This window comes from Uranotaenia lowii, chromosome 2 (assembly GCF_029784155.1).
Source record: "Uranotaenia lowii strain MFRU-FL chromosome 2, ASM2978415v1, whole genome shotgun sequence".
In the NCBI taxonomy this organism is placed as follows: Eukaryota; Metazoa; Arthropoda; class Insecta; order Diptera; family Culicidae; genus Uranotaenia; species Uranotaenia lowii.
In genome coordinates this window covers 352,963,288-352,991,253 of record NC_073692.1, presented here as the reverse complement: position 1 = coordinate 352,991,253, position 27,966 = coordinate 352,963,288, and the positions used below count along the sequence as shown (strand labels likewise).

The 27,966-nt window shown below is 37.2% G+C and overlaps 1 protein-coding gene across 4 annotated transcripts in view; it reads right to left on the bottom strand.

The window, feature by feature from the left end:
• The window catches only part of LOC129743269 (uncharacterized), a 49,484-nt gene that overhangs the window by 8,919 nt on the left and 12,599 nt on the right, over positions 1-27,966 (bottom strand). For 2 of the 4 annotated variants that reach the window (XM_055735250.1, XM_055735251.1), the window contains one exon: positions 2,609-3,031. In XM_055735250.1, coding sequence (XP_055591225.1) covers positions 2,609-3,031 — 423 coding nt within the window. Of the gene's footprint in view, positions 1-2,608; positions 3,032-3,853; positions 3,947-4,483; positions 4,502-27,966 lie in introns of those variants that run through there. The other 2 variants (XM_055735253.1, XM_055735252.1) reach the window with 2 other exon arrangements.

The following is a 27,966-nucleotide window of genomic DNA, read 5'->3' as shown; positions in this document are numbered from 1 at the left end:
CGCTTGATCCCTAATGTCAGATTCTGGATGGACCGGAGACATGGAGAGGTGGATTTCTGCATGACACAGTTTTTGACTAGTCAAGGATGTTGCGTGGTCAGCGATGGGTTCACCCGGGTCATGACTGCCCTGTAGAGGAGTTGGAACCAGCACCAGTCCGCGACCGGTGTAGGGTGTCTCCTTCATCGGGGAGCATCTGAGTAGTGCGCGTCCAATCCTGGCAGTAAAGCATGCAAAGATAAGACTGTACCTCCTGGGTATGCCGAGCTGTTAGGTGCGTCGCGAACGTTGTGTAGGATACCTCCACCGCCGCGGAGTATCTGAGTAGAACGCGCTCCCTACGAAGAAAGCTGCGGGTATAAGCCTTGACCTTCTTCGCAGTCGAGCTCGTAGGGGAAAGAGTATTTTCACCGCGAAATACTCTCGGGTAGGGTGACCTCACGTCGTCGGCGGGTGAGTCACTCGAGTCGGTATAGGATGACATCTTCGCCGGGAATCATCCGAGCAGTTTCGTAAAGCCTCGGACGTGTGCTGTGACAGGCGCGTGTCCAGGATAAGCTGCTCTCGATTCGGCACATGGACAGCAAAGAGGAGAGGGCCTCGAGCCAACCAAAGCGGAGCCAAGATTTCGAGTCGTTAGAGGAGAGGTCATTGGTCTCTTACAGTGATCGCGAACAGAGGTGGAGCGCACGATAGTCGTGTAAAACAAGCGAGCCTCGAGCTACGAGTAAAGGCCGGACCTCGAGTCGTCAGAGGAGAGGTCATTGGTCTTGAACCGTAACAAGAGGCAGGGTATTATATGCTGGAGTTTTGACTTGAAATTGAGTTAGCCGATGAGCGCTTAAGCGCGGACTTGGTCTCCCATCTCGGGTACAGCCTTCGATGCAGGTCCGGATGGGAATTATGACCAGAGGCCCCAAGTGGACTTTATGGCGTAGGGGTACTTAGTATCATGAGTCGTCCAATTGCACCCATTGACCCCGAGTAGCATACTGGGGGGGGGAGGGGGGGGGGACTCAGTCGCTCGCCGTGCCTTGGAATGCAATCCATAAAAAGAATTTACCACCTGGGTGATCAACTAATAAAAAAGGTCGATTGGTCGGATCTTCGGAAGGTCGGCGAGTAGCGAACCAGCGGAAGCTTGGTGTGAAGTCGGGCGAAAATAAGAGCGTCCTGTCGGAACCAACTAAGTCGTCAGACCGCAGCCACTGGGAGGTCGTCGGACCGGTGGCATGGAAGGTCGCAAGGGAGCCATTCCAGAAGTCAGATGGAAGGTGGTCGAATCAAGAATCATGGAAAATCGCCGAATCAGGAGCCAATTGAAAGGTCGTCGTACCGGGAGGCTTGTTGGAGGTCGTCGAGCCAGGAATCAGCCCGTCCTGAAGCCACTGGCAGATCGTCTAGTAGGAATCAGAAGTAAGGTCGTCGAGTTGCAACAGGAGCCGCCGAAGGCAGTAAGGAGACTGCGAATGTTTATGTTAAGGAGGAGTGTTGAATTTTTCTCATCGTAGCAATCGATGGGGCAAATAACAACATACACATAATTAATGAACATGTTGAAAGCCACAATTGGCAATTCGCGTATTGACGATCGCTGGTGAAATAAACAATCGCTAATGTATAGTGTAGCTATGTAAGGACCTTACTTAGATTGAAAATAAACGATAACTCTATTCCACAATTGAAACCTGCGTTTTCAACAGGTTAAGGGCCCAGTTACGTCTGGATTGGAAGAAAGGGTTGCCGCGAGAGGGGTACTCTCAAGACTTGCAGTTAGCAAGAGTATCAGCGCACAGGGCGGAGGAGTTCGTCAGCCACAGGACCCAGAGAACATCCAGCGGTGCCACTGGAGTTCGAAGACAGCAAGGCAGGTTCCGAGAAGGTTAATCTCGATGTCGTCTCGAGCTACATTGCGGACGACCAGGAGGAGGACTTCCGGGATCCGAAGCCGAGATTGGTCAGCGCAGGGAGAAGTGGTCCAGGACAACTGGAGGATTAGCCCGAAGCGGATCTTGGATGAAGCAGATCGTCGAGAGGGTTACACTCGTGGTGTTGTGCTATGCTGCAGTCAGCAAGCTCGTGTTCAAGTGCTGGAAGGGAATTTAAGCACTTTGGGCGACGGTCAGTTGCCAGTCTCACCTCATTGCCAACACCAGAGCAAAGCTGGACAACTACTTCTGCCAGAGATCAAGATTGGAAGAAGAAGCTCACTGAAAGAGTTTATCTTGCTACGCTGTGGTTAGCATGTGTCTGCTGATTGAGATGGCTAGAAGAAGTTGTTGGTGTTGCGGGAAGGTCGCCATCGACGATGCTATTCAACATTCTCCATCTGCGAATTGAGGGGAGGTGTTGAAACTTGAAACCCACGATTGGCAATTCGCGTATTGACGATCGCTGGTGGAATTAACAATCGCTTATGAAGAGTGTAGTTATGTAAGGACCTGCGTTTTCAACAAAACAATTAGTCAGAACTGGTCGACTAACATCTTCTAGTGCCATCTTGAACATCATGCAAAATAGACTATCGCCCTATAACTAAGGGATTCAGAGCCCACTTATTTTCGTGCTTACAATTACTTGAAATTTAGAAAAAAAAGACAACACTCACCTTGCTCTCACTAGGGGCCGCACCGGAGGTGCCGACAAAGTTCCCACCCTTGGCAGGGGTACTGTTCAAGCTGCTGCTGCTGTTTTGCTGATGATACTTGTGGCTGCTTCTGCCGCCTGCTGTTGTTCCGGCTGCCGATGGTGCACCCGTTCCGATTGCTCCTATACATGGCGACGAAGGCGATGCTTCGTTCACATACTGCTGCAGGTGCAGGTAGGGATGCGAAAGGGGAGTTTTCGGCGTAGTTGGGGTGCCCGGCTGTTGTTGCTGCTGGGAGTAGTGGGCCGGATAACTGCTGGTTGAACAAGGGCCGTCTAGGTCAGCGTTCGTCGCTGGTTGATTTTGATGGGTGCTGGTGCTGCTGCCGTAGTCCTTGTCGGTGATAAAATGGGTGATTTCTTTGTTCAGGAAAAATTCAATGTTCTGTGGAGGAAGAAAAAAAACATGTTAGTCGGGTTGTGACTGAAAGCTTTGTTACGTGGATAGTTTGATATTTTTGGGAGTACGAACAACTAGTTGCTTTAATCCTATATGAGCGTTTAATCGAAGTGAAAGTATCCCATCGGTTGAAAAACTGCTCCGTTAGCAGCCATTTTAGTGTAGGCGAAATGTGTAACAACGAACGGACAGCACCAGCGTTTGGTACGTTCATCTAGAGGGTTAGAGAGACTGGAAGCACAATTCCATCAACGCGGAGCGAGGAGCATTCCGACGAGGCATTTAGAAAATGTGTTTCAGAATATTGTATAGAGTGCGTGTTAGTCGGAGAAGCTACCAGCAGCTTCGTGGAGAACCCATCATCCGGCGAAAAGCGAACGAATGAACTCACATTTGGACAAGAATCCACACCGGATGATGGCGATTGGGGTGGGATGGACACTGGGACCGCTGAACTTTTGGGGGCGGATGGGATCTCACCAATACCCAGTAGAAGAAGTAATAACAAAAAATAATTTTATGCGCGCGCACCATTCTCACAGCACCGTTCCAAAAGGGCAGAACAGAAAAGAACAACGACAAACTGGCAGCATCCCAGTCGAACCCGTCGTAACCGGGATAGGATCGGACCTTCAACAAGGGGTGGTTGAACTGACAGCACGTGCGGTTGCAAAAAAAAACTGCACACATGGTGGTGGTTCTCGCAGCAAATCCAATCGACAAATTCAGTGTATTCAAAATCGAATTATCGAGAGAAGTTCACCGCAGGAAGACAGGCAAGCAGGGGCTTTTGAACTCGGATTTCACCTTCTCTCGGGATCCTTCGCATTTTCCAATCCACCACCGGAAGCAAATGGAAGGCAAAAACCATAGATAAACTCTCATCGGGTTTCGGTTTAGTAATAGTTCATTTTTCACCCTGCTGTTACTGCTTTCGATAGCGACACACAATCATTCCGTCGATGCGCTCATCGACTCAAAACATGCGGTACAGGAACATTTCGGTGGAGAATCAGGGACAGAAAAAAGCGCACCGCAACTATAACAACAGTGTATATGGAAGTATATAACACTAGTAGCAGCAGACTGTAACGTGGCTGGGGAATATCGATCCATGTCACAGAGTGGTGCAGCGAACGAACGAACGATCTCAGGGGAACATTTCTCGATGAAACTTTCTCTCTGTGTCGAGTTTTTTCTTCTGTGCATTTCAGTTGCGTCTAACGGGAAGCGTTATGGGTAAAAAGCTAGGTCTTACAGTTTTATTATCAGTATAACATTTATGTTTTTATCCATAATTTTATCTGTGAACACAAGCTTGGAAAGTCATTTTCAAGTGTTTTTAAACTTGTTTCCTAACAACAGGTTGTTTTTCCATGTTCTGAAAGACCCCATTGTTTGGTAAACCCGCTTATCAGTTACTGTTCTAATTTTCACCATTGTGTCAAGCTCACAGCATATCCAAACCGGTACCGTCAGCTAATTCACACACATACAGGACAAACACACACACTCGTGCAGCAAAGTGCAACTTTTCCATTTGTTTCGCCCAACTGCTTCTTGCATCATCAACGGTAAAAAAAACAACAACAACACGCAACAACTTCTTATGTTGAGCAAAATGCCAAGGCCTCAACATACGTGCTTTCCCATCCACTACCTACTGTTTGTAACGAACGAGCGTTACGATATATTGTTCTTGAAAAAATGGCGACTACATGATAAAGACACCCCCATGAAACCAACAGTCGTCGTCGTCGTCAGTTGTTTCTTCTCATTGCTCGCGTGAGTATGATGTTGTTTATGTTTTTGCTGGCAGTTTCACCCACCACCCTTTCCACCCCTTGTGAACGTTAAAGATGGGTTCCACGTTAAGGGGTGGACAATCCAATCAGAAACAGACATGAGTGACCGCGTGAGTGCCGGAGTGCACCCGCTTAACGTTTGCGCTAGAGTTCGCGCGATGCTGTGGGTTTTGGTTCGGCGTGACACGACTCCGGGCCTCTCAATTGCTTCTGGGGCACTCATTTCCCCTTGTTGGTATTGGTGCAGTCGCACTCTGCGTACAGAATGGAAAACCGAAAGGGGCGATTGGAAAAAAAAATAACACACGATATGTGAGCGACGACGACGACTGGTATAGCCAAGCAAGCAAGCAGCAACAACGGCGACGACGACGGACAGCACTCTAGCTGGCAGCAGCGAGACTCTGGCTTTTTCCGATAAATGGAAGTATTTTCAGCCATATTTGATTTTACGCAACGTTGGCTCGTTCGTTTGCTTAATTCTTAGTGGAAACGGGCTTAAATAAGTTGATTTCGATTGCTTAGAAATCGTATAATCCTCACTCACTTAAACTGACAGCACAGGACCGACTCGAATGCTGTATAAATGTTTTTGACCAAATGTGATACCAGATGGCACTGGCTTTGGTTTGCAAGTTATACACACTGATTGATTGATGGTTATTAGACAATTTTCAATAAAAATTTCACACTTTTTCCGCACGATTCAGGTGAATTTCGACCGTTTTGCACGGACTAACCACTCCCGACGAACTGTCTGTACGCGTTTCTCGATGCAAAGTAAAGTGGAAACTCGCTCTCGACGGTCGTTCGTTCGAACACTCTACGGCAGGCAGTGCTGTGTGGCTGTCTTTTTGCTGGGTACAAGGCAGCGAGTTGACGGTGGAAGACGGCTGGTTGCGCCCGTGAGGTGGGAGGCGTCAAGGTAGCTAGCGACATGGCGGGTTTTTCAGTGTGCCAGCAGCAAGCCGGGGAGACCAAACGCTGGTGAAGACGCTGACGACGAGGGTTGTACGATTCTCGAATCACAAGCTCTGCGCTGCTGGGCTAGCTAGGACGGTCTCCGTTGCTGTTGTTGCTCTCGAAATATTGGCCCGTTTGTCGGTCGTTCTGTCCGTGTCGATCTGTGGAAGCAGAAGGAAGAAAGCGAGGCATTCGGTACGGACCGTACAAGAGAGCACTGCCTGATGATGATGGTGGCTGCTGACACACACAGGCTTTGGCTATGACTACACTCCACATTTAGCATTGCCATCACGCGTATCGTCGTCGTCTTTTGTGATTACGTCCGCATCTGGACAAGAGCTGGCAGTATTTGGAATTGGATAGCGCATTAAAATCCAACCAGAAGCACCTGCAGGATCTGTTCGGATCAGCATTCTTCCAAACTTCATAACTGCACCAACCCAAATGATCAAGGAATATTTCTCCCCACGTAGTGAGCCAACTAGCTACTAATATTTTCTCGGAAACACCTAGTCATCGAACGAAACGAGAAAAAAAGAATTATCGACCCTCATTTCAATCAAAAAGATTCGCTCTACAAACTATAGCGCAATCACTTCCGAAACAGCCAAAATAGCAAAAACAACCCAACAGAGTATGTGCATAGTAAACAACACAACACACATCCCTGAAGAGAAACGGCCAACCAAAAGAAAACATCAGAACAGAGAGCAGTGCCGTCCGTCTCAAAATTTCTTCACTTTAAGGTGGGGGCTCCTTCCACCATACACCAACTGAGATCAAAACTGAGACACTGGTGTGGCAACGCACACACACCCAAACGTACAAGACTTTCGGCCTTTCCCATCCACTCGTCCGTCGTTCGAACTCATATAGCGGGTGTACTCACTTGGTACCTTCTACCCTATAAGACAATCACAATCCCATTCGAATTCCCAACTTAAACTTAAAAACAACCGATTAATTTCACTTTAAAGAACAATTCCAATTTAAAACGCACCTCCAAACGCCCGAGCGAAAATGGCCGTCCCGAATCCGTATTCCAAAGAAGAAAAAACAGCTAACGCGAATCAGCGAACAGTGAAAATTTGCTACATGTTTTCACTTGCAGCTCTAACTAACGTATATATGACACGACGGACGACCTCCTCTTTGCTAGGAAGCAGCAGAGAAGATGCTCATTTGAGTTCAACACCCATCGGACACACTCACCGACACCCCAATTTGAGTGTGTGTGAGTTACCGAACGGTTCTCACCGATGGCTGTCACTTGCTGGTTTGCCATCCCACCGTCGACGATACGCCTAAAGCTCAACCTGTCTACACGAACATCGGTTGTCGTTGAAAGCTGATTCCATTAATGCGCGATTACCTCAGTTAGGCGTATGAAACCGTTTTTGATAAAGGCCGCCGTCACACCGGTATAGTGTTGTGTTATCGTGCAGCAGCGATTTGCTGCGTTGAAGGGCATTTGACTAATTTGTAACGCTATTACAATTGTTAATGCGTTGCTGCCTGTTGGTTAGAAGTTATTTTGAAATGATGTTGCATTCGATTCAAACGGATTGATTACAGTATGATTGCGCTTTAGTCCTTGATTTTAGTGGGAGCCCATCTTGATTACGCAGGGTTCTTTCTGGTGCATAAATATTACAGCTGAGGATAGCCAAGAGCAGTAAATTTCATTCCCTAGAATCTTCGGCATGAGCAGTGATTGGCCGATGGTATGTCAAACCGACAGCAGCCCGTAGCGTAGACGATAGCCTTCCAGTCTTCTAAGCCAACGGTCATGATATCGAATCCCGGTCCTCAAAAGCGTTTGAAGCCCAAGGTTGTGCATAAGGTGATAGGTTTCAAGACTTCTTCTAAGGTAGCTCATAAAGAGCGTTATGCATAATCGTCGTTGAATTGCTCCAAAAGGCGCAATCCATGGAGCCTTGAATGGCCACCATACTATCACTCACCATACTGACTGGACACTCGATTTCGTTTGTTGGAACAATTCTAGAGTTTGTTTTGATTAGGTCGTATGAACCATTATAAACAAAACTGAGTTATTGAGTGCAAACGATTGATAAACATGTATTCTATGTTGGATAAAAACTTGGTTTCATAAAGTCAATGCATAAATTCTGCATAATGATTTCAATTTAAGACGTATTGATGACTTCAGTTCGCCAAGGTGGTTTATCGGTCGTTTTGCATTTTTGCAGAAAGTGCGGGAGCAAAGAGCTTAAAACTTCAAAATTACTTACGAAAATCATTTGAAAGAGTGATTTTAGCTATCCTAGTGCACTGAATATTTCCATTTTGTTGCTGGTAAGTTAAATAAACATTACTTTTAGACTGAGCGAATTTTCACTTCATATTTTCCACTACAGGGGCAGCCAAAATAAGTTTAAGCTTTTGGCCACTTTCCTCTCTCCTTGAACAGTTATCGAAGTCATCAGAAAGTAACCAGCAATGCACAATCAATGCTCAGGATTGTTTCCTAGAGGACTTCTCGTAGCTCTGATTTCGCAAGCATCTCTGAGCGGGCACTCGAAGTATCGCTGCAGCTGCTTTCTACTTCCGCTAGTGTTAAATTTAGTTCTGAAGAAGAAATAACGGAGTGGATGACAAATGGAATCAAGTTAAGGTATTAAATTAACAAAGATGCATAACGTCGTTAGTGCCAAACATGTAATGCAAAATGTCGTATCTGCATGTTTTCTCGAACAACTAAATTAATGCTTGTTTCGAATACATTAACATATTTCTCACATGTTTTTGTATCGCATATTCAATTTCCAGATAATTCTGAGCGATGATTAAAATACTAGAATTGAAAGCGTTATGCAAAACTTCAACCTCGATTTTCTGGAAACATGTTAGGTGGCTCATACGACCTAATCAAAACAAACTCTAGATTTTTTCCAACAGTACGCAATGTCGATTCCAAAGTGCGCATCGATCGATTTGAAGGAATGCTATCCCAGTTAGAAAATTCCACCCGACTTTCAAAAAAATACAGGCAATTTCTACGATAAAATCGGGCTAAACAGGTACATTTTTCCTATAGGGCATTTTTTTTGTCAACTTTTGCAGGTTCGCCACCTACCGTTGGTATTGGGGATTTTTTTATATTATCTGACAATTTGCGCCGGGGGTCTTCAGATTTTCCCCAAAATTGAAAATTTGGTTCATTTTTGCGACTTAAAAACTCATGTATTTTTTCAGATTTCTAACATTTTTATTTTTTGAGTTAGCTTCGATTAGATTTTTTTGTAAATAAAAAATAACCATTTTTCAAAGCTACATAACTCTGTTGTTTCTCAACGGAAATTATAAAATAGCACATCAAAATGCATTGAAATTTTATCAGCTTTCCAAATAGAATAGTTGAAAAAAATTAAATAATGACCTTCAACATGAAAAGTTGTAAATAAGCTTTAAATGGCGTCTAAAAGTACCGTCTGCACCACCGAATATTTTGCAAAAAATACCATTGTGTAGCTCGATTCATGATGTAACTTTCATCTGAAGACACCAAAGTGGGCCATTAACACCTTGAAGAGTTATGAAAGAAATAATGACAATAAATCTCTTTTTTTGCATCGAAAACAAACAATGGTGGAACAACTGCACTCACATATGGAGATAGCAAGCACTTCTAACAACATGGAAACAAAAGAGCTTACCAAAGCAGGTAAAAAACACTACTTTTTCGTGCTTTGTAGAGTGTTGTTTAAGTGATATAACTAATAATGGGAATGTTGCTTTTACAACCTGGTCATATACTATGTAACTTATTTATTTTTCGATCAAATATCATTGTGAAGCATAATCAATGCCCATAGTAGAAGGTTCAGTCCCTGTGTTTGGGATCACAAAAATGTGATTAAAATAATAAAATATAGACTAGACGTGCTTTACATAGGACACCAAAATCCTTTCCCATTGATCAAAAAAGTATGAGAAAGTGGCACAAATGTTGTAGAAATAATCAAAGAGCTCAGTATGGCCAGTCCAGGCTGTGAAATCATGAAAATATGATACTTTTACCGTATTCGTTTTCTACATTCGCCCAGTTTTGAGGTTTACCATACTAAAACGAACACAATTCGTCGTCAGTGTTTTGCTACCTCGATCGCTCACACAAGAATCTTCAGTTTAATTAATAACGAGACTTAATCACCGGTTCCTTTTATATATTATCACTTATTGATTTTTCTCGGTGAGTGCATTTTACTCACCGAGAAAAATCAATAAGTGATAATATATATAAGAATCTTCAGTGTTCCACCGTCCATTTTAAATCAAATCGGGGGAATTACGGAGGCAAAACTTAGCGCATAAACTTTTAAAAATGACAGTAAAATATACATTACTTGTTGTGACCTGGGGCAAAACTGGGTATAAACGAATACGTTAATAGATTTTTGGATATAACATGAAGTCAGTTAAGCTGCAACAATCTACCGCCCCTTCTTTCATAACAGTCCCATATAGAAAAATAAGCAAGCGAGACAATCAGCTTTTTCTGTTTTAGAATATATTTTCAAATCGTGACCACCACTTTCAGCATAAACGAAAATCGTTTCTAGGTTGTCATAATAAAACGTTAGGCCTGAAATTTTCGAAATTGGGTTATTGGTAAGGTCGAGAGCACCATTTTTATTCATTATGGGACTGTTAATCGACCATATTTGAAACCTTTTTCGAATCTACTAGCATAACAGTCCCATACAAAATATATTTTTCTCACCAAGCTACTTTCTAAGACTTAAATTTGATCATTTTTGAACTTCTAAATGCAATTGTCAGAAAAAGATATATATATTTGCAAAAAAATATCATGAATTCCATAATCATGAATTAAGTTGAATCTTTTTACGATTTTTGATTGCATCCGATAGTTTTTCGCTCAGGAAGTCATTCCTAAGAAAGTCAGACCTGCCTTCGAAAACAAGTGTGCATCATTCGACATCAAGTGAGTTAAAAAAATGTTTAAATGGTTCAAAGCAATAAACCAAAGACTATTTCGCCGAAAGAAACATTGAAAAGTAACCAAATCCGTGGTATTTCACATATGGGACTGTTATTCAGGTATATTTCATATAGGACAGCCACAAATTGATATTATTTTTTCGAAATTTCTAGAACAAAACCTCATTTTTTAGTCTTTTATGATGAAGCCTTATGTTGACCTAAAATTACGAAAATTCATATGGGACTGTTATGCGAGTATGGGCAGTCTGAAAAGGACGAAAAAGTGGTGTTTTTTACCAGCTTTGATAAGTTCTTTTGTTTCCATGTTGTTAGAAGTGCTTGCTATCTCCATATGTGAGTGCAGTTGTTCCACCATTGTTTGTTTTCGATGCAAAAAAAGAGATTTATTGTCATTATTTCTTTCATAACTCTTCAAGGTATTAATGGCCCACTTTGGTGTCTTCAGATGAAAGTTGCATCATGAATCGAGCTACACAATGGTATTTTTTGCAAAATATTCGGTGGTGCAGACGGTACTTTTAGACGCCATTTAAAGTTTATTTACAACTTTTCATGTTGAAGGTCATTATTTAATTTTTTTCAACTATTCTATTTGGAAAGCTGATAAAATTTCAATGCATTTTGATGTGCTATTTTATAATTTCCGTTGAGAAACAACAGAGTTATGTAGCTTTGAAAAATGGTTATTTTTTATTTGCAAAAAAATCTAACCGAAGCTAACTCAAAAAATAAAAATGTTAGAAATCTGAAAAAATACATGTGTTCTTAAGTCGCAAAAATGAACCAAATTTTCAATTTTGGAGAAAATCTGAAGACCCCCGGCGCAAACCCGTCAGATAATAAAAAAAAATCCCCTATTGCAAACCTGCGAAATTTAAAAAAATTAGGCACAAAATAGTCGAATTTTTGTTCTAATAAGTGTCATTTTAGTGTAATCAGTGATACTATATATATATATTTGTAGCTTTCAATATAGAACGAACCAGATAGCCATAACGAGCGGGATTTAAGCATTCTTTGCTCTGATGCAGACTGAATCTAACCCAGCAATAGGTTGGACTTCTCGAGTATCACTGTCCAATAAAACATCAAGATTCTTTATTTGATCTACCTAACGTTAAAGCTTGTCCTACATTTTGTCGTTACTCTAGAAAGACTGTCTTATTCGACCAAATATTAAAATAAAGTATGTAGCAACACTGAAAACCACTCAATTATTAGCGCACCAGCTCATGATGAATCTAGTATGGTGGTCTCACTTTGGAAAAAAAAGTGAGTGCGAGCTTGATGCCATCTATCGGACAAGCAACATCCGGTTTAGGATTTTGGTTGTTTGGTCCACCCTTAAAAGATCCTTCCTATTATCACGGTTAATCACAGCTATTTCGGAGCATCCGAAAAGTGGGGAGCGTATTGTAATTTAATATACAGAAAAGTGTTTCGAATAAAATGCATTCATTGAATACTCAAATCCTTTTTTGTTTCCGTCTAATTGAAATTAAATAAATTAAACTAAAACCCAGTTTGGTTACAAATCTTTTGATCTTTGGACTACGATAAGCTTGTGCACAGACATATATGGACTAGATTCAACATGCACCAGCTCACAACAGTGTCCAGGAAGTGCTGCCATTTGTAACAATAAGCTAGAGTAATGGGCAAACCACGGGCCACATGAGGCCTTCGAGACGTTTTTGTGCGGCCCGCGAAGCTTTTCTCAAATTGAATTTATGTCTTAACTTCTATAGACTGTGAATGGTTAATTTTCATAAAATACTAATTCATACTAAACCAATCAAAAATATTGATATGACTCGATCAAATATGCACTCACTTGCTTGAAGTTGCATTAGCAGACACTCAATGGCAAAACGTAATTTTATAGTTGTTTTTATTCAGAATACATTTTTTTCTTATTATTTGGCTACCACTTCAAAATCTTGGGTATTCCGAAGTCCGTTAGAGATGTCATTCGTTTTTCGTTTCGTTTCAAAGATAAAGTGTGCTCAGCCGATTTTTTTTTAAATTGAATTATTTGAAAACAATTTTTTTAACCATCCTTCGCGCTTTTGACGCTTGTAAAAAATTTTAATTTTCATTTTTAGATAATTTTTTTGTTAGTGTTTGACATAACACAAACCAGAAAATTCTGATTTTATTAGATTATTTTTTTTTGGAAATGTTGTAATAACAAATAACTTCAGAGCACTAAAAGGTATGCGCTGAGCTAAAAAAACTCGATTTTCCAAGAAATTCTCGACTTCTGTTCACATTTTCTTCATGGAATTCAGATCCCGATTTTATATCACTTTTAAGGAAAAAAAAGATGATATGATTGAAATTTAGAATTCAATAGGTTCATTTAGGGAAAAATAATCCATTAAGAATTTTCCTTGTTTTGATTTGAAATTACAGGTTTTATCCCAATTTTCCCGGTCTAACTTTAAATTCCCGTTTTTTTTTGGATTAGAGTGACTAAACATTTACAGAAAAACAATGGATTTCAATAACGGTTCAACGTCTATCGCTGAGAGGACAGTGATTTCCTTAAAATATGTTTTATTCATTATCATTCAAACCATTTTTATGAAGCATTAAAAAGCCTCCGAATATTTTTGTTTTTCATAAAAAAGGGAAGCAAATAAATTCTATGTTTGCAAGAACGAGAGGTTGGCAGAGATTATTGGTGATTTTGGCAGGTATTTGAATTGTTTTCTTTTAACACGTGAGATCGTTTTATTTTTCCTTTTTCAATATTTTTTCGTCAAAAATTACGAAAACATTTTGAATTCAAATTGACTCATTGATTAAAAAGGTTGCTCACCCCTGAGCTAGACTATATATCATGGGAACCAAACCATGGCCCGCGACCAACGTTTTGTGGCCCGTGAAGCTATTTTTGTAAAAACCATGCTCTAAGAATTGAACGTTTTTCTTGGTCTACATTTTCCATTTGGACATAAACATATATCTGAATCTACACTAACTAAATTCAAAACAAAAATCTGAAAATGTCTTTGAATTTATGTAAACTTTTTAATTGTTGTGTTTAGAGCTATTTTCCATACATTTTTTGAACATTTGCAATTTTCTTTCGAAGGTAAAAGTATGCGAATAAGGCTATGATCATTTAGTATCCGGGCACTTTATTTCGGTGATAGCTACGTTAATAGAGCTGGGATATGCAAAACTTTAGTAGCGTTGTGTTGGTTATGAAAAGGACTATCTTGCCTATTTTTGATAGATTTTTATGTTAACATGTGTTTGAGATATTGACGATGCAAAAAGACCTAGTAAAAATAATTTTGCACAAATTTGCTGCATTTACGCATTTTGCGCCTTGAAAATTCTTCATTTTTGACTTGAAAGCTCATGAACTGTTGATTTTTTTCTGATTTTGTTTTCGGACCAAATGGTTAAGAAGTATATGGAGCCACTCTAGGATCCACACGAAGTTCAAACCAACCATCGGAGTGCAACCCTTGATCTTAAATATGGTAGAAAATCTATGGTTGGGCATAACTGAATGCAGACTCCTTAAATAATGCAAAAAATCCATTTCCGGCAGGCAAAAAGTGTTGCCTGACTAGTAGACACCAAGTAAATAACTAATAATGATCAGTTCCAAAAGTAGCAATCTGTGCATCCGATTTTTACGCAATATGACAGATGTGTTCTGATGGACAAAAAAAAAATTATGTTAAAACCGGATTTAAGAGATCAAATTCTTCGATATGCCTACTCATGAAAATGTTCCAACCAGATTTCAATTTGCTTTTTCCAGGTGAGTTTGTGTAAAACAGTGGTTTTCAAAGTGGTCCTTACCGCCCCCTTGGGGGCGTTGAGAGCTTTCAGGGGGGCGGTGAGCTCAATTTTGAAATTTGGGGGGCGTTGGAAGGGCCAAGGGGGCGGTGGGGTGTTCAGATCGAAGAATCAACGTAGATTTAACATATCAACGAGATAGTTCGATGAAAAATTATGAAACAACGTTACAGAACCAAACATCAGGTCCAAGACTAAAATATCTATAATTTTACAGAGCTGCAAGCAAATTTGGATCCGGTATCTCAAAATGCATCTTAAAGATAGTTACAAATTTTTTATATGCTCCACATGTTGGTCTTGTTTTGTTTGATTATTTAGGGTTATCCTAAAAAAGATTAATTTTAGATGGCAATGCTTGATAATCTTTAAATTGTATTGTCACAAAAAATCTGGAAAACAGACAAAACCTGCAAAAAAGCGTCATCTGTGATTTAAAGACAATATAAAAGAATATTTTTAGGAAGATAAGAGATTATTTTAAAAGTTCTTATTTGTTCGTTTTTATTTCAGTCGATTAAAAAAATCTATTGGATGAACTTTAAATCTATTCGGTTATCATCACTAACACTGTTGGAATTCATTCATTAGAATCTAATTTAACTTATAACTTTGAACAGGACTCAAGTGCAGAAATCAAGAAATAATACTATTTTCAACGTTATTCACCGGCTTTATAGAAATTAGTTTGTATTCAATAATGCAAACTAATGGGAATATATAATTTTCTTTACCAAAATTTATTATATGCAGTGATGGTAAATTTCGCCTGTCACGCTTGACCCGACTAGTTTTGTTTCATCAAACGACTGGCACTGTTCTCAATTGACGAAGCCTCACTGCTCGCATGACGGATAAAGCACGACAACAATCAACATTTCTCCATCATCGACTGGCGAAGCGAAGCTCCTACACATGGTCAAAATTTATCCTGAGAGTGACTGGCAAATCTCTTCACACTTTGATCGGCTGCCAGTGTTACCACATCCAAATCTGTACCGCTCATCGAAAAAATCTTTTTCATCTGTACCGAAAACTCAAAAATCTGTACCAAAATCTGTACCAAAGAAAAAAAGTTCTGCATTAAATTTGTTGATATGTGAAGATTTTGATTCCTTATTTTTAATCTTTAAAAAAATAAATACTTTATTTCACTAAGTACAGTTTTTTTAATTAAACACTTTTTGTGAAACTCATTTAATCATTTTTATTTTCTTTCTTGAAAAAACTGACATTAAAACATATTTTCCATAACCAACACTATCTAATGTTCATGATGTTTATACATAGTTTAATTAAAACGATTTTAGAGCGTCATATTTATTACGACATTTTTCGATCAGCCGTTTAATCTTAAATAACTTCTCGTTTTGAAGATAGCGTCTAATGTGTCATCATTCAGACGATTACGAACTTTGGTTTTATTGATATTTACTCACGAGAAAATGCGCTCAACCACTGCTGACAAGTTAGGGATTATAATCAGATATTTAATTATTTGTAGCAAATTTGGAAATCTTATTGTTCCATCGTGTACTTCCCAGTAAGAAACTCCTATCGTCAGAATAATACTGGCTAACTTTTGACTTATTTTCTATAAAGTTTTCAATAAACTTGATGTAAGTCAAAAAATTCAAAAATCTGTACAAATCTGTACCAAATTTTGAAAATCTGTCATCTGTACGTACAGATTCTGTACCAAAAATGAGCTCAAAAATCTGTACCTGTCTAGATAAATCTGCTGCTGACGGCAGGTACAACTAATTGAACGACTTGCTGGCAGAGAGCAACAATAGCAATAAAAAACTGAAAACGAGCTTGCTGGCAGGAGCAACAACAATAATAAATGCGTTTCTTTTTCGTCTTCGGTCGTCTTCGGTTTGCTGGCAGGAGTAACAATAATAATAAATGCGTTTCGTTTTTCGTTTTCAGTTCGGTCGACGACTCGTTCGAATGCGATTGGTGAATGCTGACTATGAAATTTTTTTAGCTTCAAACGACTGGGGGTTGAATGACTGGCAAACGAAGTGACTGGTCGTTAAGGAACAGTCAATTGAGTTTGACGGACCAAGAGGCTTCACAGTCACAGCTTCACGCCTCATGACGATGACTTTTGCCAAGCCTGATTATATGTATTTGATTTTATATCAAAACAAACTAATCAATCAGTTTAAGTAATTGCCCAGGAAATTTAACATAGAATTAAGTTTTAACTGGAGATTTGAAGCAAAATGAGGCCCTCGGTGCCACAAGGATTATGTAAATACACAGAAAAAATTATTTTCTGTAAAATTACGGCAAATATCCTGTAACAAAAAGGAGCAGGACATTTACCGTAATTTTACAGGTCTAAAAAAGATCACATGACACTTATTTTTAAAGTAACAATAATTTTTACAGCTTGCTTCAAAATTACAGGCTGCTTTAAAATTACAGGTTTGTTCAGATTACGGGCTGTTTTCAGATTACATGCTGCTTTCAAATCACAGGTTTTCAAATTACAAGCACCTCCAAAATGACAGGCTACTTCAAAATTACAGTGCTGTAATATTGCATTTCCTGTACTAGCTCAGGCTCAGCTCAGAAATAAAAACACAAAATGTAAGATAAACTGTTTTTATTCTTAATAATTATAGTTCATTTACTACGACACAACAAAATTATGCATGCTTATGCTGCTTGTAGCAGTAACCAACGAATTCAAGTTGAACTCGCTATTGCAGTATTAAAAATATATTTTTTTATGTCTTTATAATTAGACATATGAACATGCTCATAAAATATCTTCATCGGAAGATGCTTTAGGATCGTGAGCAGACAATTCGGCAATGATTCTGACCACCTTTTTCTGGACAAATCCGACCCGTTTGGCTTGGGACCTCAATGCTTTATCGTCGATAACCTTCGCGGAATATTGTTGAATGAGGAGCATAAATTTTGAACAATGTTCATTGTACTTAAAGTAATGTACAAAATGAACCGCTAGCAAATTAGTCAGAGCTGTGACTAAATCATCCGTACCTTCGCTTAGTCGCAGATTTTATGCAAAGCAGTAGAACACCGATTTCTGATTTCAAGGTCTGAAAAATAGAAACAAAAAAGCATAAGTAAACGCTCTTAAAGCTTTCAACGGTTGTATGAAACGAGTTCAAATTATTTTGGAAAAAAAATCTCAAAAATACACGGCTGAGCGAAGAAAAAAAGCAGCCCTGTTTTTTTTCGCTTTTTGAAAAATGAATGATTGGCTAACATCAAAATTTTTTTCTACAATTTGTTTTAAATATTTCAATGAACAATTATTATTCAAGCATGACTTTACACTTATTTATTACTTAGAATAAAAAGAAACTTTAAATATTCTGTGTAAAAGTGAATAAAAACCCTTCTACAACCTAGCTGAATAGATGACAGCAGTTTGAGGCGATATTTTTTATGTTAGAATTTTTTTTATTGGATTTGTAGGAATAAGATGTATAATGTGAGAAGTAAGTGTATAATTTACCTATTTCAACAAGGACCGGATCAGGATTTTGGAACTCAATTTCGTTGATTCGGGTACCGAGCTGTGAAAAATTGAAATTAAAATAATGAATAACAATTGAATTTTTTTTTAATTACCTCTCGTTTCAAAATTAAATGGTTGATATTTTCACCAAGTAATTAAAAGTGCTTAAAAATTCGAATATTTCTATGTTGGAGCAATTTTCATTTGAAGATAACCTTTTCTTTCTAAGCGAATAATCTATGATTTTCGACTTTTTGGATTTAGAATAATTGGACAACGAATTCACATTACATCCTGTTGTTTGCTCATAATGATACCATAGAATTTTCCTGTAAATGAAAAGAAAACATTGACTTTGTCAGAATCGATTAGAGTAAACAAAATTAAATAATAAAAACCAAGAACTTACCTTCGGCGCATTACTGGTAACCTTAACAATTGTTCTGGTTAATTTTTGAAGTTATCAAAACAGCTCCTGATGTATCCCTGCGACCTCTCAAGAAATTGGGTCACCTACACCAATAAGGTGGAAGTGTTGAGTCAAAACTCTTTAGCCTGGGATTGCCACACTCGCGAAAGCGCAGTGCTTCCCATTTGAGAACCTCCTGCCAGGCCTGCTCGTTGTTGGCGTTGTGTATGTTAATGATCCATGTCTTTCTGTTTGATGTCATCTTTTTCCCAGCGCCAACCTTTGCGCGCATGGCATTCCAGAACATTTGCTGGCTGGGATAGACCCAAAACTCCTGGCGACCATCTTCTGTGACTTTTGGAATTGAAGACGTTTATCGATCCGTAGGCGACGGGAACGGTTGACCGGGCGCAGGATTTTGATTCATCGGCGGCATCTGCATCGTTTCCAAACTTTTTTAGGAATAAGATTTTTCATGTTAATTTAACAGATTAGGCCTCAATGTTTAACATCCAGTTTCAAATGTCAAATTTAAGTAGTTCTTCCAATTTTAGAACTAGATATAAATTTTTGCATTCATATTTACCATGACTGACCCTTAGGCCGATGACATAGTGAATGCAATACGATGCGAACCGGCGAATGCTGTTTAATGCGGCGAACCACATTTGATGAAAATGTATGCGAATCGCTCAAACTTGAAATAATCAACGCAGCGAAGCAGATTTCAATTTGTTCCACCTCACAAGTTCCCATTGGCCGCGTTCGTCAATTCGTGTCGCATCGCATCGCATCGCTCTCACTATGTCATCAATCTTATTCTGCAAAACTTGTGCATTTTCTCGTGTGAGACACAGATTTATAAATTGAAGTAAGAAAAAATATTACAAACAGAATTCGAGTTTTGAAAATGCGTCAAACTTAAACGTGCTTCAACTGCGTAGAACAAGGGCTGATCACGGTAGAAAACTGTTTGATTATTTTTTAAATAATTATGCATTATTGTTCAATGTTTCAAATAGAAATACTTACAAAACTTTTGTCCTCGATAACGGTGCTGCTCTGGACACCAGTCTTACTGCCATATGGTGTTGATTTGAATTGCCGTTTCAACAACAGCAAGGGAGTTTGAAAAATCTTTCCTGAACATAACATGCCGAAGTGAGCGTAAGTAAGCTAAAAAAATATTGTTTAAACAAGATGTTTGGAAAGAAAATGTCAAAAACGAATCAAGCATCACAATATCGTTAATTTTTTTTCTTATAAGTTTTTCTTTCATGATTCTGTATTCAGTTCTCTTTGAATATTAAAATTTTGCTTACTGTTTTTCGGAATTCCAATTTCATATTAAAAACAAACTAACTCACCCGGATGGACTAATAGATTATTTAAATGATGAAATTTGAACAGCCTTATCGAACAGGAAATTCATCAAGCGGGCTCCACGAATTCTTCCATCGTCGGGGAAGAAGTGACCGATGCATGTTGTTCTCTGCAGTGGCTCATGCTCGATGTTGCTACTCCCGGCCATCCGTATCCGAATTGGAAGGTGTTTTCCAGCTCCGGAAGTTTGAAAGCCAAATTTAATTCTGGAAAATGAAGAATAAATTCGATAAACGCTAACTTTCTGGAGAGGTTTTCATACAATTCGCGAAATCGTTGAACTCTATTGTATTACTAATTTCGAAGCAAAAAAAAACAAAAACGAACTTACTTTTAACTAAATGTAGAATATTCATGTTGGTCGGTCTTGGTCCACTTCTAAAGAGGAACGTCTTTCGGCGGGAATCCAAGTCGTTTGTGTGACCGGAGAACACTTGCCTCAATTTTGCAGTCCCTTTCTAAGGCTTTTTGTGGTTCCCGACGGGAAAGCTTCCGCCCTGGATGCTTGCTGTTTGAAGCTGTTGAGGGATGTAAAAAATGATCAGCAGTTCTATTTTTTTTTCTCGATAGGAACTTACCGAAAAAAATCCAAACTATTCAAAGTTTTACCAGTGGTTTTACTATTTTCACCTCATGCATGAGCAAAACAAAACAAAAACAAACCTCTGAACGGAATCCTATATAGCTATTTTTTTTTTGCTAAAATTGAGCAAACCACGACAAGTGGTTTGAGTCCGTGCTAGATGTTGCAATTTCAGCAATTGCTGTACTAGAAAATCAAAAAATTATGTATTTTTAAGATTTTTACCCAAGTTAAAATCAATCCTCGAAAAGATTCGGAAGTACTAACATCATTAAAAAAAGAAATGTCGTTTACTCAGTCATCGTGCTGCTGGTATCGGTCGCTTGGTTGTTGTTGATTAACGTCGCCCTCGCTGCCAGCGTCAGTGTGCTGTTAGTTTCAATTATCTAGCAGCTGTTGGATATCTTATGTCCCACTGTCGTTCAGATCCGGATTCATAGCTATCTTTTCAACTGAAAAAAAAATTAAAACAAAAAAACAATCATTTTAAAACAAAAGTTTATTTATATTACCCTTTCGGACGGCCACCGCAAAACCCCTGAAGTCCTTCTCGATTTACCAAACAAGGAGGCGGCTAGTACACTCATCCGGTGGACGCTGAATATTTTTCCTGCTGCTTAGGAAGCCGAATGATTTTGCAGGGCCTTTTCTTCGTGTTATTTCACAACAATCTTCATTCTTTTCGTTTATACTCATTCCCAATTTTTTTCAACACTGACTAAGAAGTCATATTAACATAATGTATTATTCAAGGAAATTTAACACCGAGTTTAGACTTTTTAACAGATTAACAGAACAGCTTAAAAACCAAAATAGTTCTGAATCGTTGTGCAGATTCATAGGTTAGTGTTTGATTTCAACTCATGCGATTATCGTTTTTGCACTTCTTTAAACATAAAAATATATCCCGTATGATATAAATTTAGATCTTTTTAAGCGTTTCGATTCTGTTGAAGCGTTTCTGGCTCGTGTAATTTTAGAAAATTTTTGGTGTGTATGATAGTATAAATTTAAATTTGATCAAAGTTTTAATTAAATTGTACTGAGCCATTTAGTATTCGTTCTTTGAACTAAATTTTCGATTTTTTGGTCGATTGTGTAACATAAAAAAAATTAAAAGATCAGTTAATGTTTGTGAAACTTCAGCTCGATCGACACAGATAATCACCCAGCGCTAGGTTAGCAAAAGGCCGGTGCCATCACAGAAATGTAGGTACCTGGTGATTCTCTGTGTCGATACGATCTTTTGTTTCACAATGTTAAATCTTTTGGATTCTTTTTCACGCTGAACCTAGATATTGTGATCCATCCCTGGAAATAAAGGACACGGAAGCACCATGGAACTAAACAATTTATCCGCAATTTCATGCATAATCCATTCAATTGATAAAAAAAATTATAAAATTAAAAATGGGAACTTACGAATAATCAGCCGATGATGCTTGATTCCCGCAGGAGCATTGTTCTAACTGGCTGATAACGATGCGAATTATTCACACCTGCGCTTCCTGTGGCTTTGTGGCCAAAAGCGTGCGCGATGCTTTTACACTAGTGTATTTCCGGTCGGTCTCCATAGCACTACCACGAAACAAACAGTCGATCAGTTGCTAGCAATAATGAAAACTGTTCTTTTGATTGACATCCTATAATTTCACAGTCCTGCAGCATGAAAGCGTCTGTAGATAATGCTCTCACTTGAAAATAAATGCTTCGATCTGTAAAATTACAGTGCATGTCCTGCTCCTTTTTGTTACAGGACATTTGCTGTAATATTATATGATTTTTCATTTGCTTTTCAATAAATGCATTGAAAATTACGTGTTATTTAAATTACAGGATGTATTATATTAAAGGTAAACATTTTCAATGACACGTAATAGTCATTATTTTTTTCTGTGTATATAAAAGCTTATTTCGAGAAAACACGATTTTAAGTTGTTGTGTTTTATCATAATTTCCATATATTTTTCGAAAATTTGCATTTTTCTTTCGAACGAAATAGTATGTAAATAAAATTCTAAAAATCTTTAAAAAATCAAGAAATATAGTTTGAAATATGAAGAATCGTTTGGCATTACATCATAATCGAACATTTTTACACTTATAATGCCCCCTACCCCTTTGGCTCTGAAGAGCTCATATAAATTTGAATGCATTTTTAGTTAAGTCTTACAACAACATAAAGCCAAAAGCTATTGGTATACAAAGATCAAGATTATAATTTTTTAAAGATTTTCTTAAAATTTGCCCAGGGGGGCGATGATCTCAAAAATGTTGAAAAAGGGGGTGGTGAGTGGAAAAAGTTTGAAAACCACTGGTGTAAAATATCATGATTTTGCAAAGGTTTTGCTTCTGTGGTAAAAAAAATGAATCAATACATGACTGAAAAAAGTGTGCAAAAATAAAAAAAGGATTTTATGAAAAAGTTAGATTATTTCTGGAAATCATTGATAATTTGTTTTATATATTTTTACATTAAATGTCATATTAACACCTTCATTTCCTCCATAGAAAGATTTTCGATCAAATGAATAGTTTTTAGAGTACAGACGTTTGTAACTGCCCGGATACTAAATGATCATAGCCTTATACTTTAAAAAAATTTAAAAAAAACACGTAATATAATTTAGAACATGGAGAATCGTTTTGGAATTATTAACTCAAAATCAATTATTTTCAAACTTAAGGCTCTGAGGGCCTCATTTAAATTTACAAAAAAAAAGTTAACGTCATTGAATATAAAAACAATAACAATTTTTAAATTATAAAAATTGTACGGTATTTGACACATTATCTGTGAATTCCATCACACATTTTTCAATGTTTTCCGATTGAGTTTTGGGCGGTACATATCATTAGTATCAATAACATTCAAGCGGACTCTAGTTTTAATATAGAGGAGTTTGGATAGCCTTAGAAGGATAGTAATATTTTATCGAAATCGTATAAAAATCGTAAAAAAATCACCGAATCATATCATCATTGTGAATAAAATGATACTTTCACAAAAACTTCAACCATTCCTGACTTGAATTCTATTTCAACAACTTCCTTCATCCATGAAATTTGTAAAAACTTTTGCAAATTATCTAAAATGTAGAAAATTTGCTATATTTATGAAAATCAACCAAATCCAAATATATTTTAATTAGTAACGTGCTCTGTATTTAACTACATCAATAATCAAAAACTAAACAAAATTTACAGTTGAATAGTAGAATTCAACTAGAACCGGTTTGGTACTGGCAAATCTCTCAGAAGAAAAAATTTTTGTAGCAAAAGTTTTTATTTAAAAAGCCGCAATGATTATGAAATAATCAAATTTGTATTTATTCTATTAATAGTTGGCTCTCCCAATACGCTTGTCAAATCGAGACACTGGAAAAATTGAAAAGATTTGGATTCAGTAGAGGTTGAGGTCCGAACTTTGAAAAATCAATATTACTTGTGATATAAGTTTAATGAAATTTTTTTCTTTTTAGTGTCAAAAACTTGTAAACTTTACTTTTTTTCAACAATTCCTTTTTGCGTTTTTTAAATTTTTTTTATCAATTTTATATACGGAGAACGGTGAACTTTGGAGCGGTTATTGTTTTATATTTGGAGACTATAAAATTGATTAATAGACAATTGTAGTCATGCGATTTTATATTTCTGGGATGAATAAACCATGTAAGTTCTAAATCCCTTGAAAAAATTGACGTACATACATAAGTTCAGGGAAGGAAAATTCACTTCATATTTCGTAATATTTTTACTATTTCTCAAATGGAGCGAAATTTGTAAAAATATGCATGTAACAAAAATGACTTATTTAGATGAATCTATACTCTATGTGACCTAGTCAAATGTTTTCAATATGTTCTTCAGATGGAGAAAATTTAATCCCATCCTCAACTAGAAGTTCAAGAGCCTTTGCTTGCACTTCTTATCATTTGGAAAAGTCCATTCAAAGGCATATTGGTTCATTTGGTCTTTGAATTTTGAAAACGTTATAAGGTTAAAGTTGCTCGCTGCTTCTAGCTGAGCCTTGCTAGCTGGGTGGTAGATATAGATACATATATACATAGGGGAGAGTGGGGTATCGTGGGCCATGGGGAAACGTGGGCCACTTTTAGTATCTCAGATGTGTGTTGAGATAAAAATCTCAAACCATCGTCGTCATCGTCGTCGCTTTCGTGAGCATATATTCCTATATGTTGTTGACTGAAATACGCATCATATGCTTCTTTTAATTATCAAGCTAAACAAAGTTAGAAAAAATTACTTACATAATTAAAAAAAACACCCGCTTATTTCATCGATGGGGAACCTAAAGTGCATAACAAAAATGTGCTCATACGCTTATGATCTTATTTTTGTCATGATCTTTCACGTGGAAAAGGAATTTTCGATAAAACATCAATAAGTCATACAAACGCAACCAATTTGCAAATCATAGCTTGTGGGGAATCTTGGGCCACACATCTTGAATCACCTATATTTTTATGTTTTTATACACATTCAGAACTTAAAATACGTTTTTCCTATCTGTAAAGTTTTCTTATGCCAAATGAAGAGTTATGAAAAATATTATGTCCATCCTGTATAAGAAATTTTGCCAAAACGTTCGCGAGTCAGGTTTTGGAATCTATGCGATCATACACAGCTCTCTTTTTTATTTCATCATCTGAAATTGCTTTAAAATAACGAAATGAATTAGGAAATCATAGTTTTGGGTCAACTCATAAACTTTGCATGTTATTTGATCAATTTTGATTTGGTGGCCCACGATTCCCTACCATTTTTCAAAATCCAAAAAATATTGCTTTTTTTTCAAAAAGTCTGAATTTGGGGAAAATAACTTATTAAAATTTAAAAAAAAATACCTTATGATACCTTGAAAATGTAGAAAACCATACCATTTTTTATTTTCATTTTATCTTTTATACAACGAACAACGAAAAAAAGTGGCCCATGATTCCCCACTCTCCCATACATACATATATATTAAATTAAATTAGAAAAACCATAAGCTAATTATTTTTAACCACGCGCTTCACCATTGTAAGCATTGGAGAAAATATGACAAATATGTATTTTTCAGAAATAAAAGTTAGCCATTGAGTTTGCGGTTCAAAACAGATTTATTATCTTGCTTTGTAAACTCAATTGAAAGTTAAGATTTCACTTTAAAATGTTTGTTTCAAAAGAGCCTGAAACAAAATATATTTTCAGCTGAATTTTCACCGATTGAGCAATTTCCCTATTCACCCTATTTTACGGTAACAAAAAAGTCACTATTCTACCACGTATCAAGCCGATCTTACAAAAAAGAAGGTTAGAATGAATGATCGGTATTTATATTGGTTTCTAAATTCAATGTTGTAAAGTCTGAAAAATCCGTGTACTCTGAGCAAAAATCGGGACAGAATCTGGGTCTGAGTAATATCTAGATGAATGGTCCAAAGGTCGTGTTTAACAAACAAATCAGGGCACCTGGCATGCCAGTCAACAGCTAGCTGTCAAAATTTTGGCTGCGTTTCGCCTTCTCTACCACATTCAACTCTCTTGTTTACTTTTTGCCAAAGTGAGACCACCATGGGGGTCGGGCGCACTGGATTTTGACAGCTGAACAGAGTGAAGGAAAATGTAAACAAATGATGTATGGAATCAACGCTTTTAAAAGTGAAATTATGAAACACCTGCCGAATTTTCACAAAAACTGGTGAAAGGGAAAGATCGAGAAACTATTCAAGATTCTTTTTTTGCTTTTTTTATTTTTTGAAATGTGTTCTCAAGGTGAGTATTATGTGATTGAAGTCAGTGCTTTCAAATGGTATTGAAAAACAAGCTTTTTTTAAAAGTGAATTTATCAATGAAAAATGGTCAGTTTTAATTTTTTTTCAACTTAACATTCATAAAAAATAGTTGAATAATCATATATGAGCGAGTTTTGGTTGTGTTAAGCCGTCAAGGTATGGCAAATCGACTTGAAAGTTGACTAATATTTTTTGGTTTTCTTTGTTATTTTTGGATTGATTCAATTGAAAAAATGCACAAAGGTAAGTTAATTAATAAAAAAAATCAGCATTCATCATACAAAATTATTATTACTTTAATATTAAACTATATACTTCAGTCAAACAATGTACTTTTCATGTCTAAATTATTAAATAATTTTAAAACCATAATATCAACAAATCTTAGACATGCTTATTTGTTATACTTGATGTCAAATTTAAAAACGAATCTCATTTATAAGTAATTTAATATTGAACCGATAGTTTGATTTTTTTTTTCATAATTTTTTTGCCGAACATATTGTGAGGCCTTATTAAATTGATTATCAGATGTGATGAAATAACGTTCTGAAATAAAAGTATGTTTAATTTCTGAACTTTTTTTTCATTCATTCCTGATAACTATTATAACTTTTTCTAAACTTATTAAGTGTTCGGAAATGAGATCTTAATAAATAACCAAATTGTAACCGAATGAACTTAGTGCATAGACAACACAAACTGTAGCCTTCCATTTGCATATAGTCGTTATTCGCTTACTCGAACTGCATGTATCTTTGAGCTTAAAAACACTTTATTGAATTTTTTGGCTTCTGCAAAACTGTTAAAGTAAATAAATTAGAATACACTCTAGGTCGTTTGATCTTTATTTACATTCCAGTACGATCAAAGCGGTTCCGCTAGAGAATTCGTTTTGTTCTAATATGCTTGTTTTGGTCAATAAAATCAGTGATTTTTATATGTAAAAAAATTAGGTAGTTTCAAATTTCAAAATTCTACCAAAAATCGTTTTGCAACTAGTTATATCTCTATTAACTTTTAGTGAAAAAAAACGGGGAGGGTCTGAGCAAAAATTCCCCATAAAATAATGTTTTCTGTGGGGTTCCATAAAGCGATGAATTAAACATGCATTTTATTTTAATCATCTGTAACTAGATCGTTGGAAAATTTTTTACAAACTATACGAAATTTGAATCTACTTACGTTAAACAACGAACTTGTAGAAGAAACGTACCAAAAAAACCTTTTTGAACTATTGAAATAACTGTTTGAAAAACCTCATAAATATGCTCACTTTGTGTACACTTGAGCTCACTCTGTTCGTAAATTTCACAGCTGGCAGCAGTGCAGCTGGACTGAAGCGAATGCTTTGCTGAGTTTGCTGATCATGTTTTTTATCATTTGCAAAAAAAGGGTTTTCAGAAATTTACGGTTACCAAATTGGTATAGAACCAGTTACAAAAAGTTGCCTGTACATTTCATAACGAAGCTTAAAATTCTTAAATGATGATGAACTAATTCAATCGAAATACTCTAAGTAACTCAACAAAAGTAAAAAAGTGTATAGAAATTTGAATTTCTTTCTTTTTCGGTCTTGGATGTAGATCGAAAAACAATTGTTTTTGAAATACCCTACGTTTCGACCAGTTTTGTTGGTCTTTGTCAAGGGAAT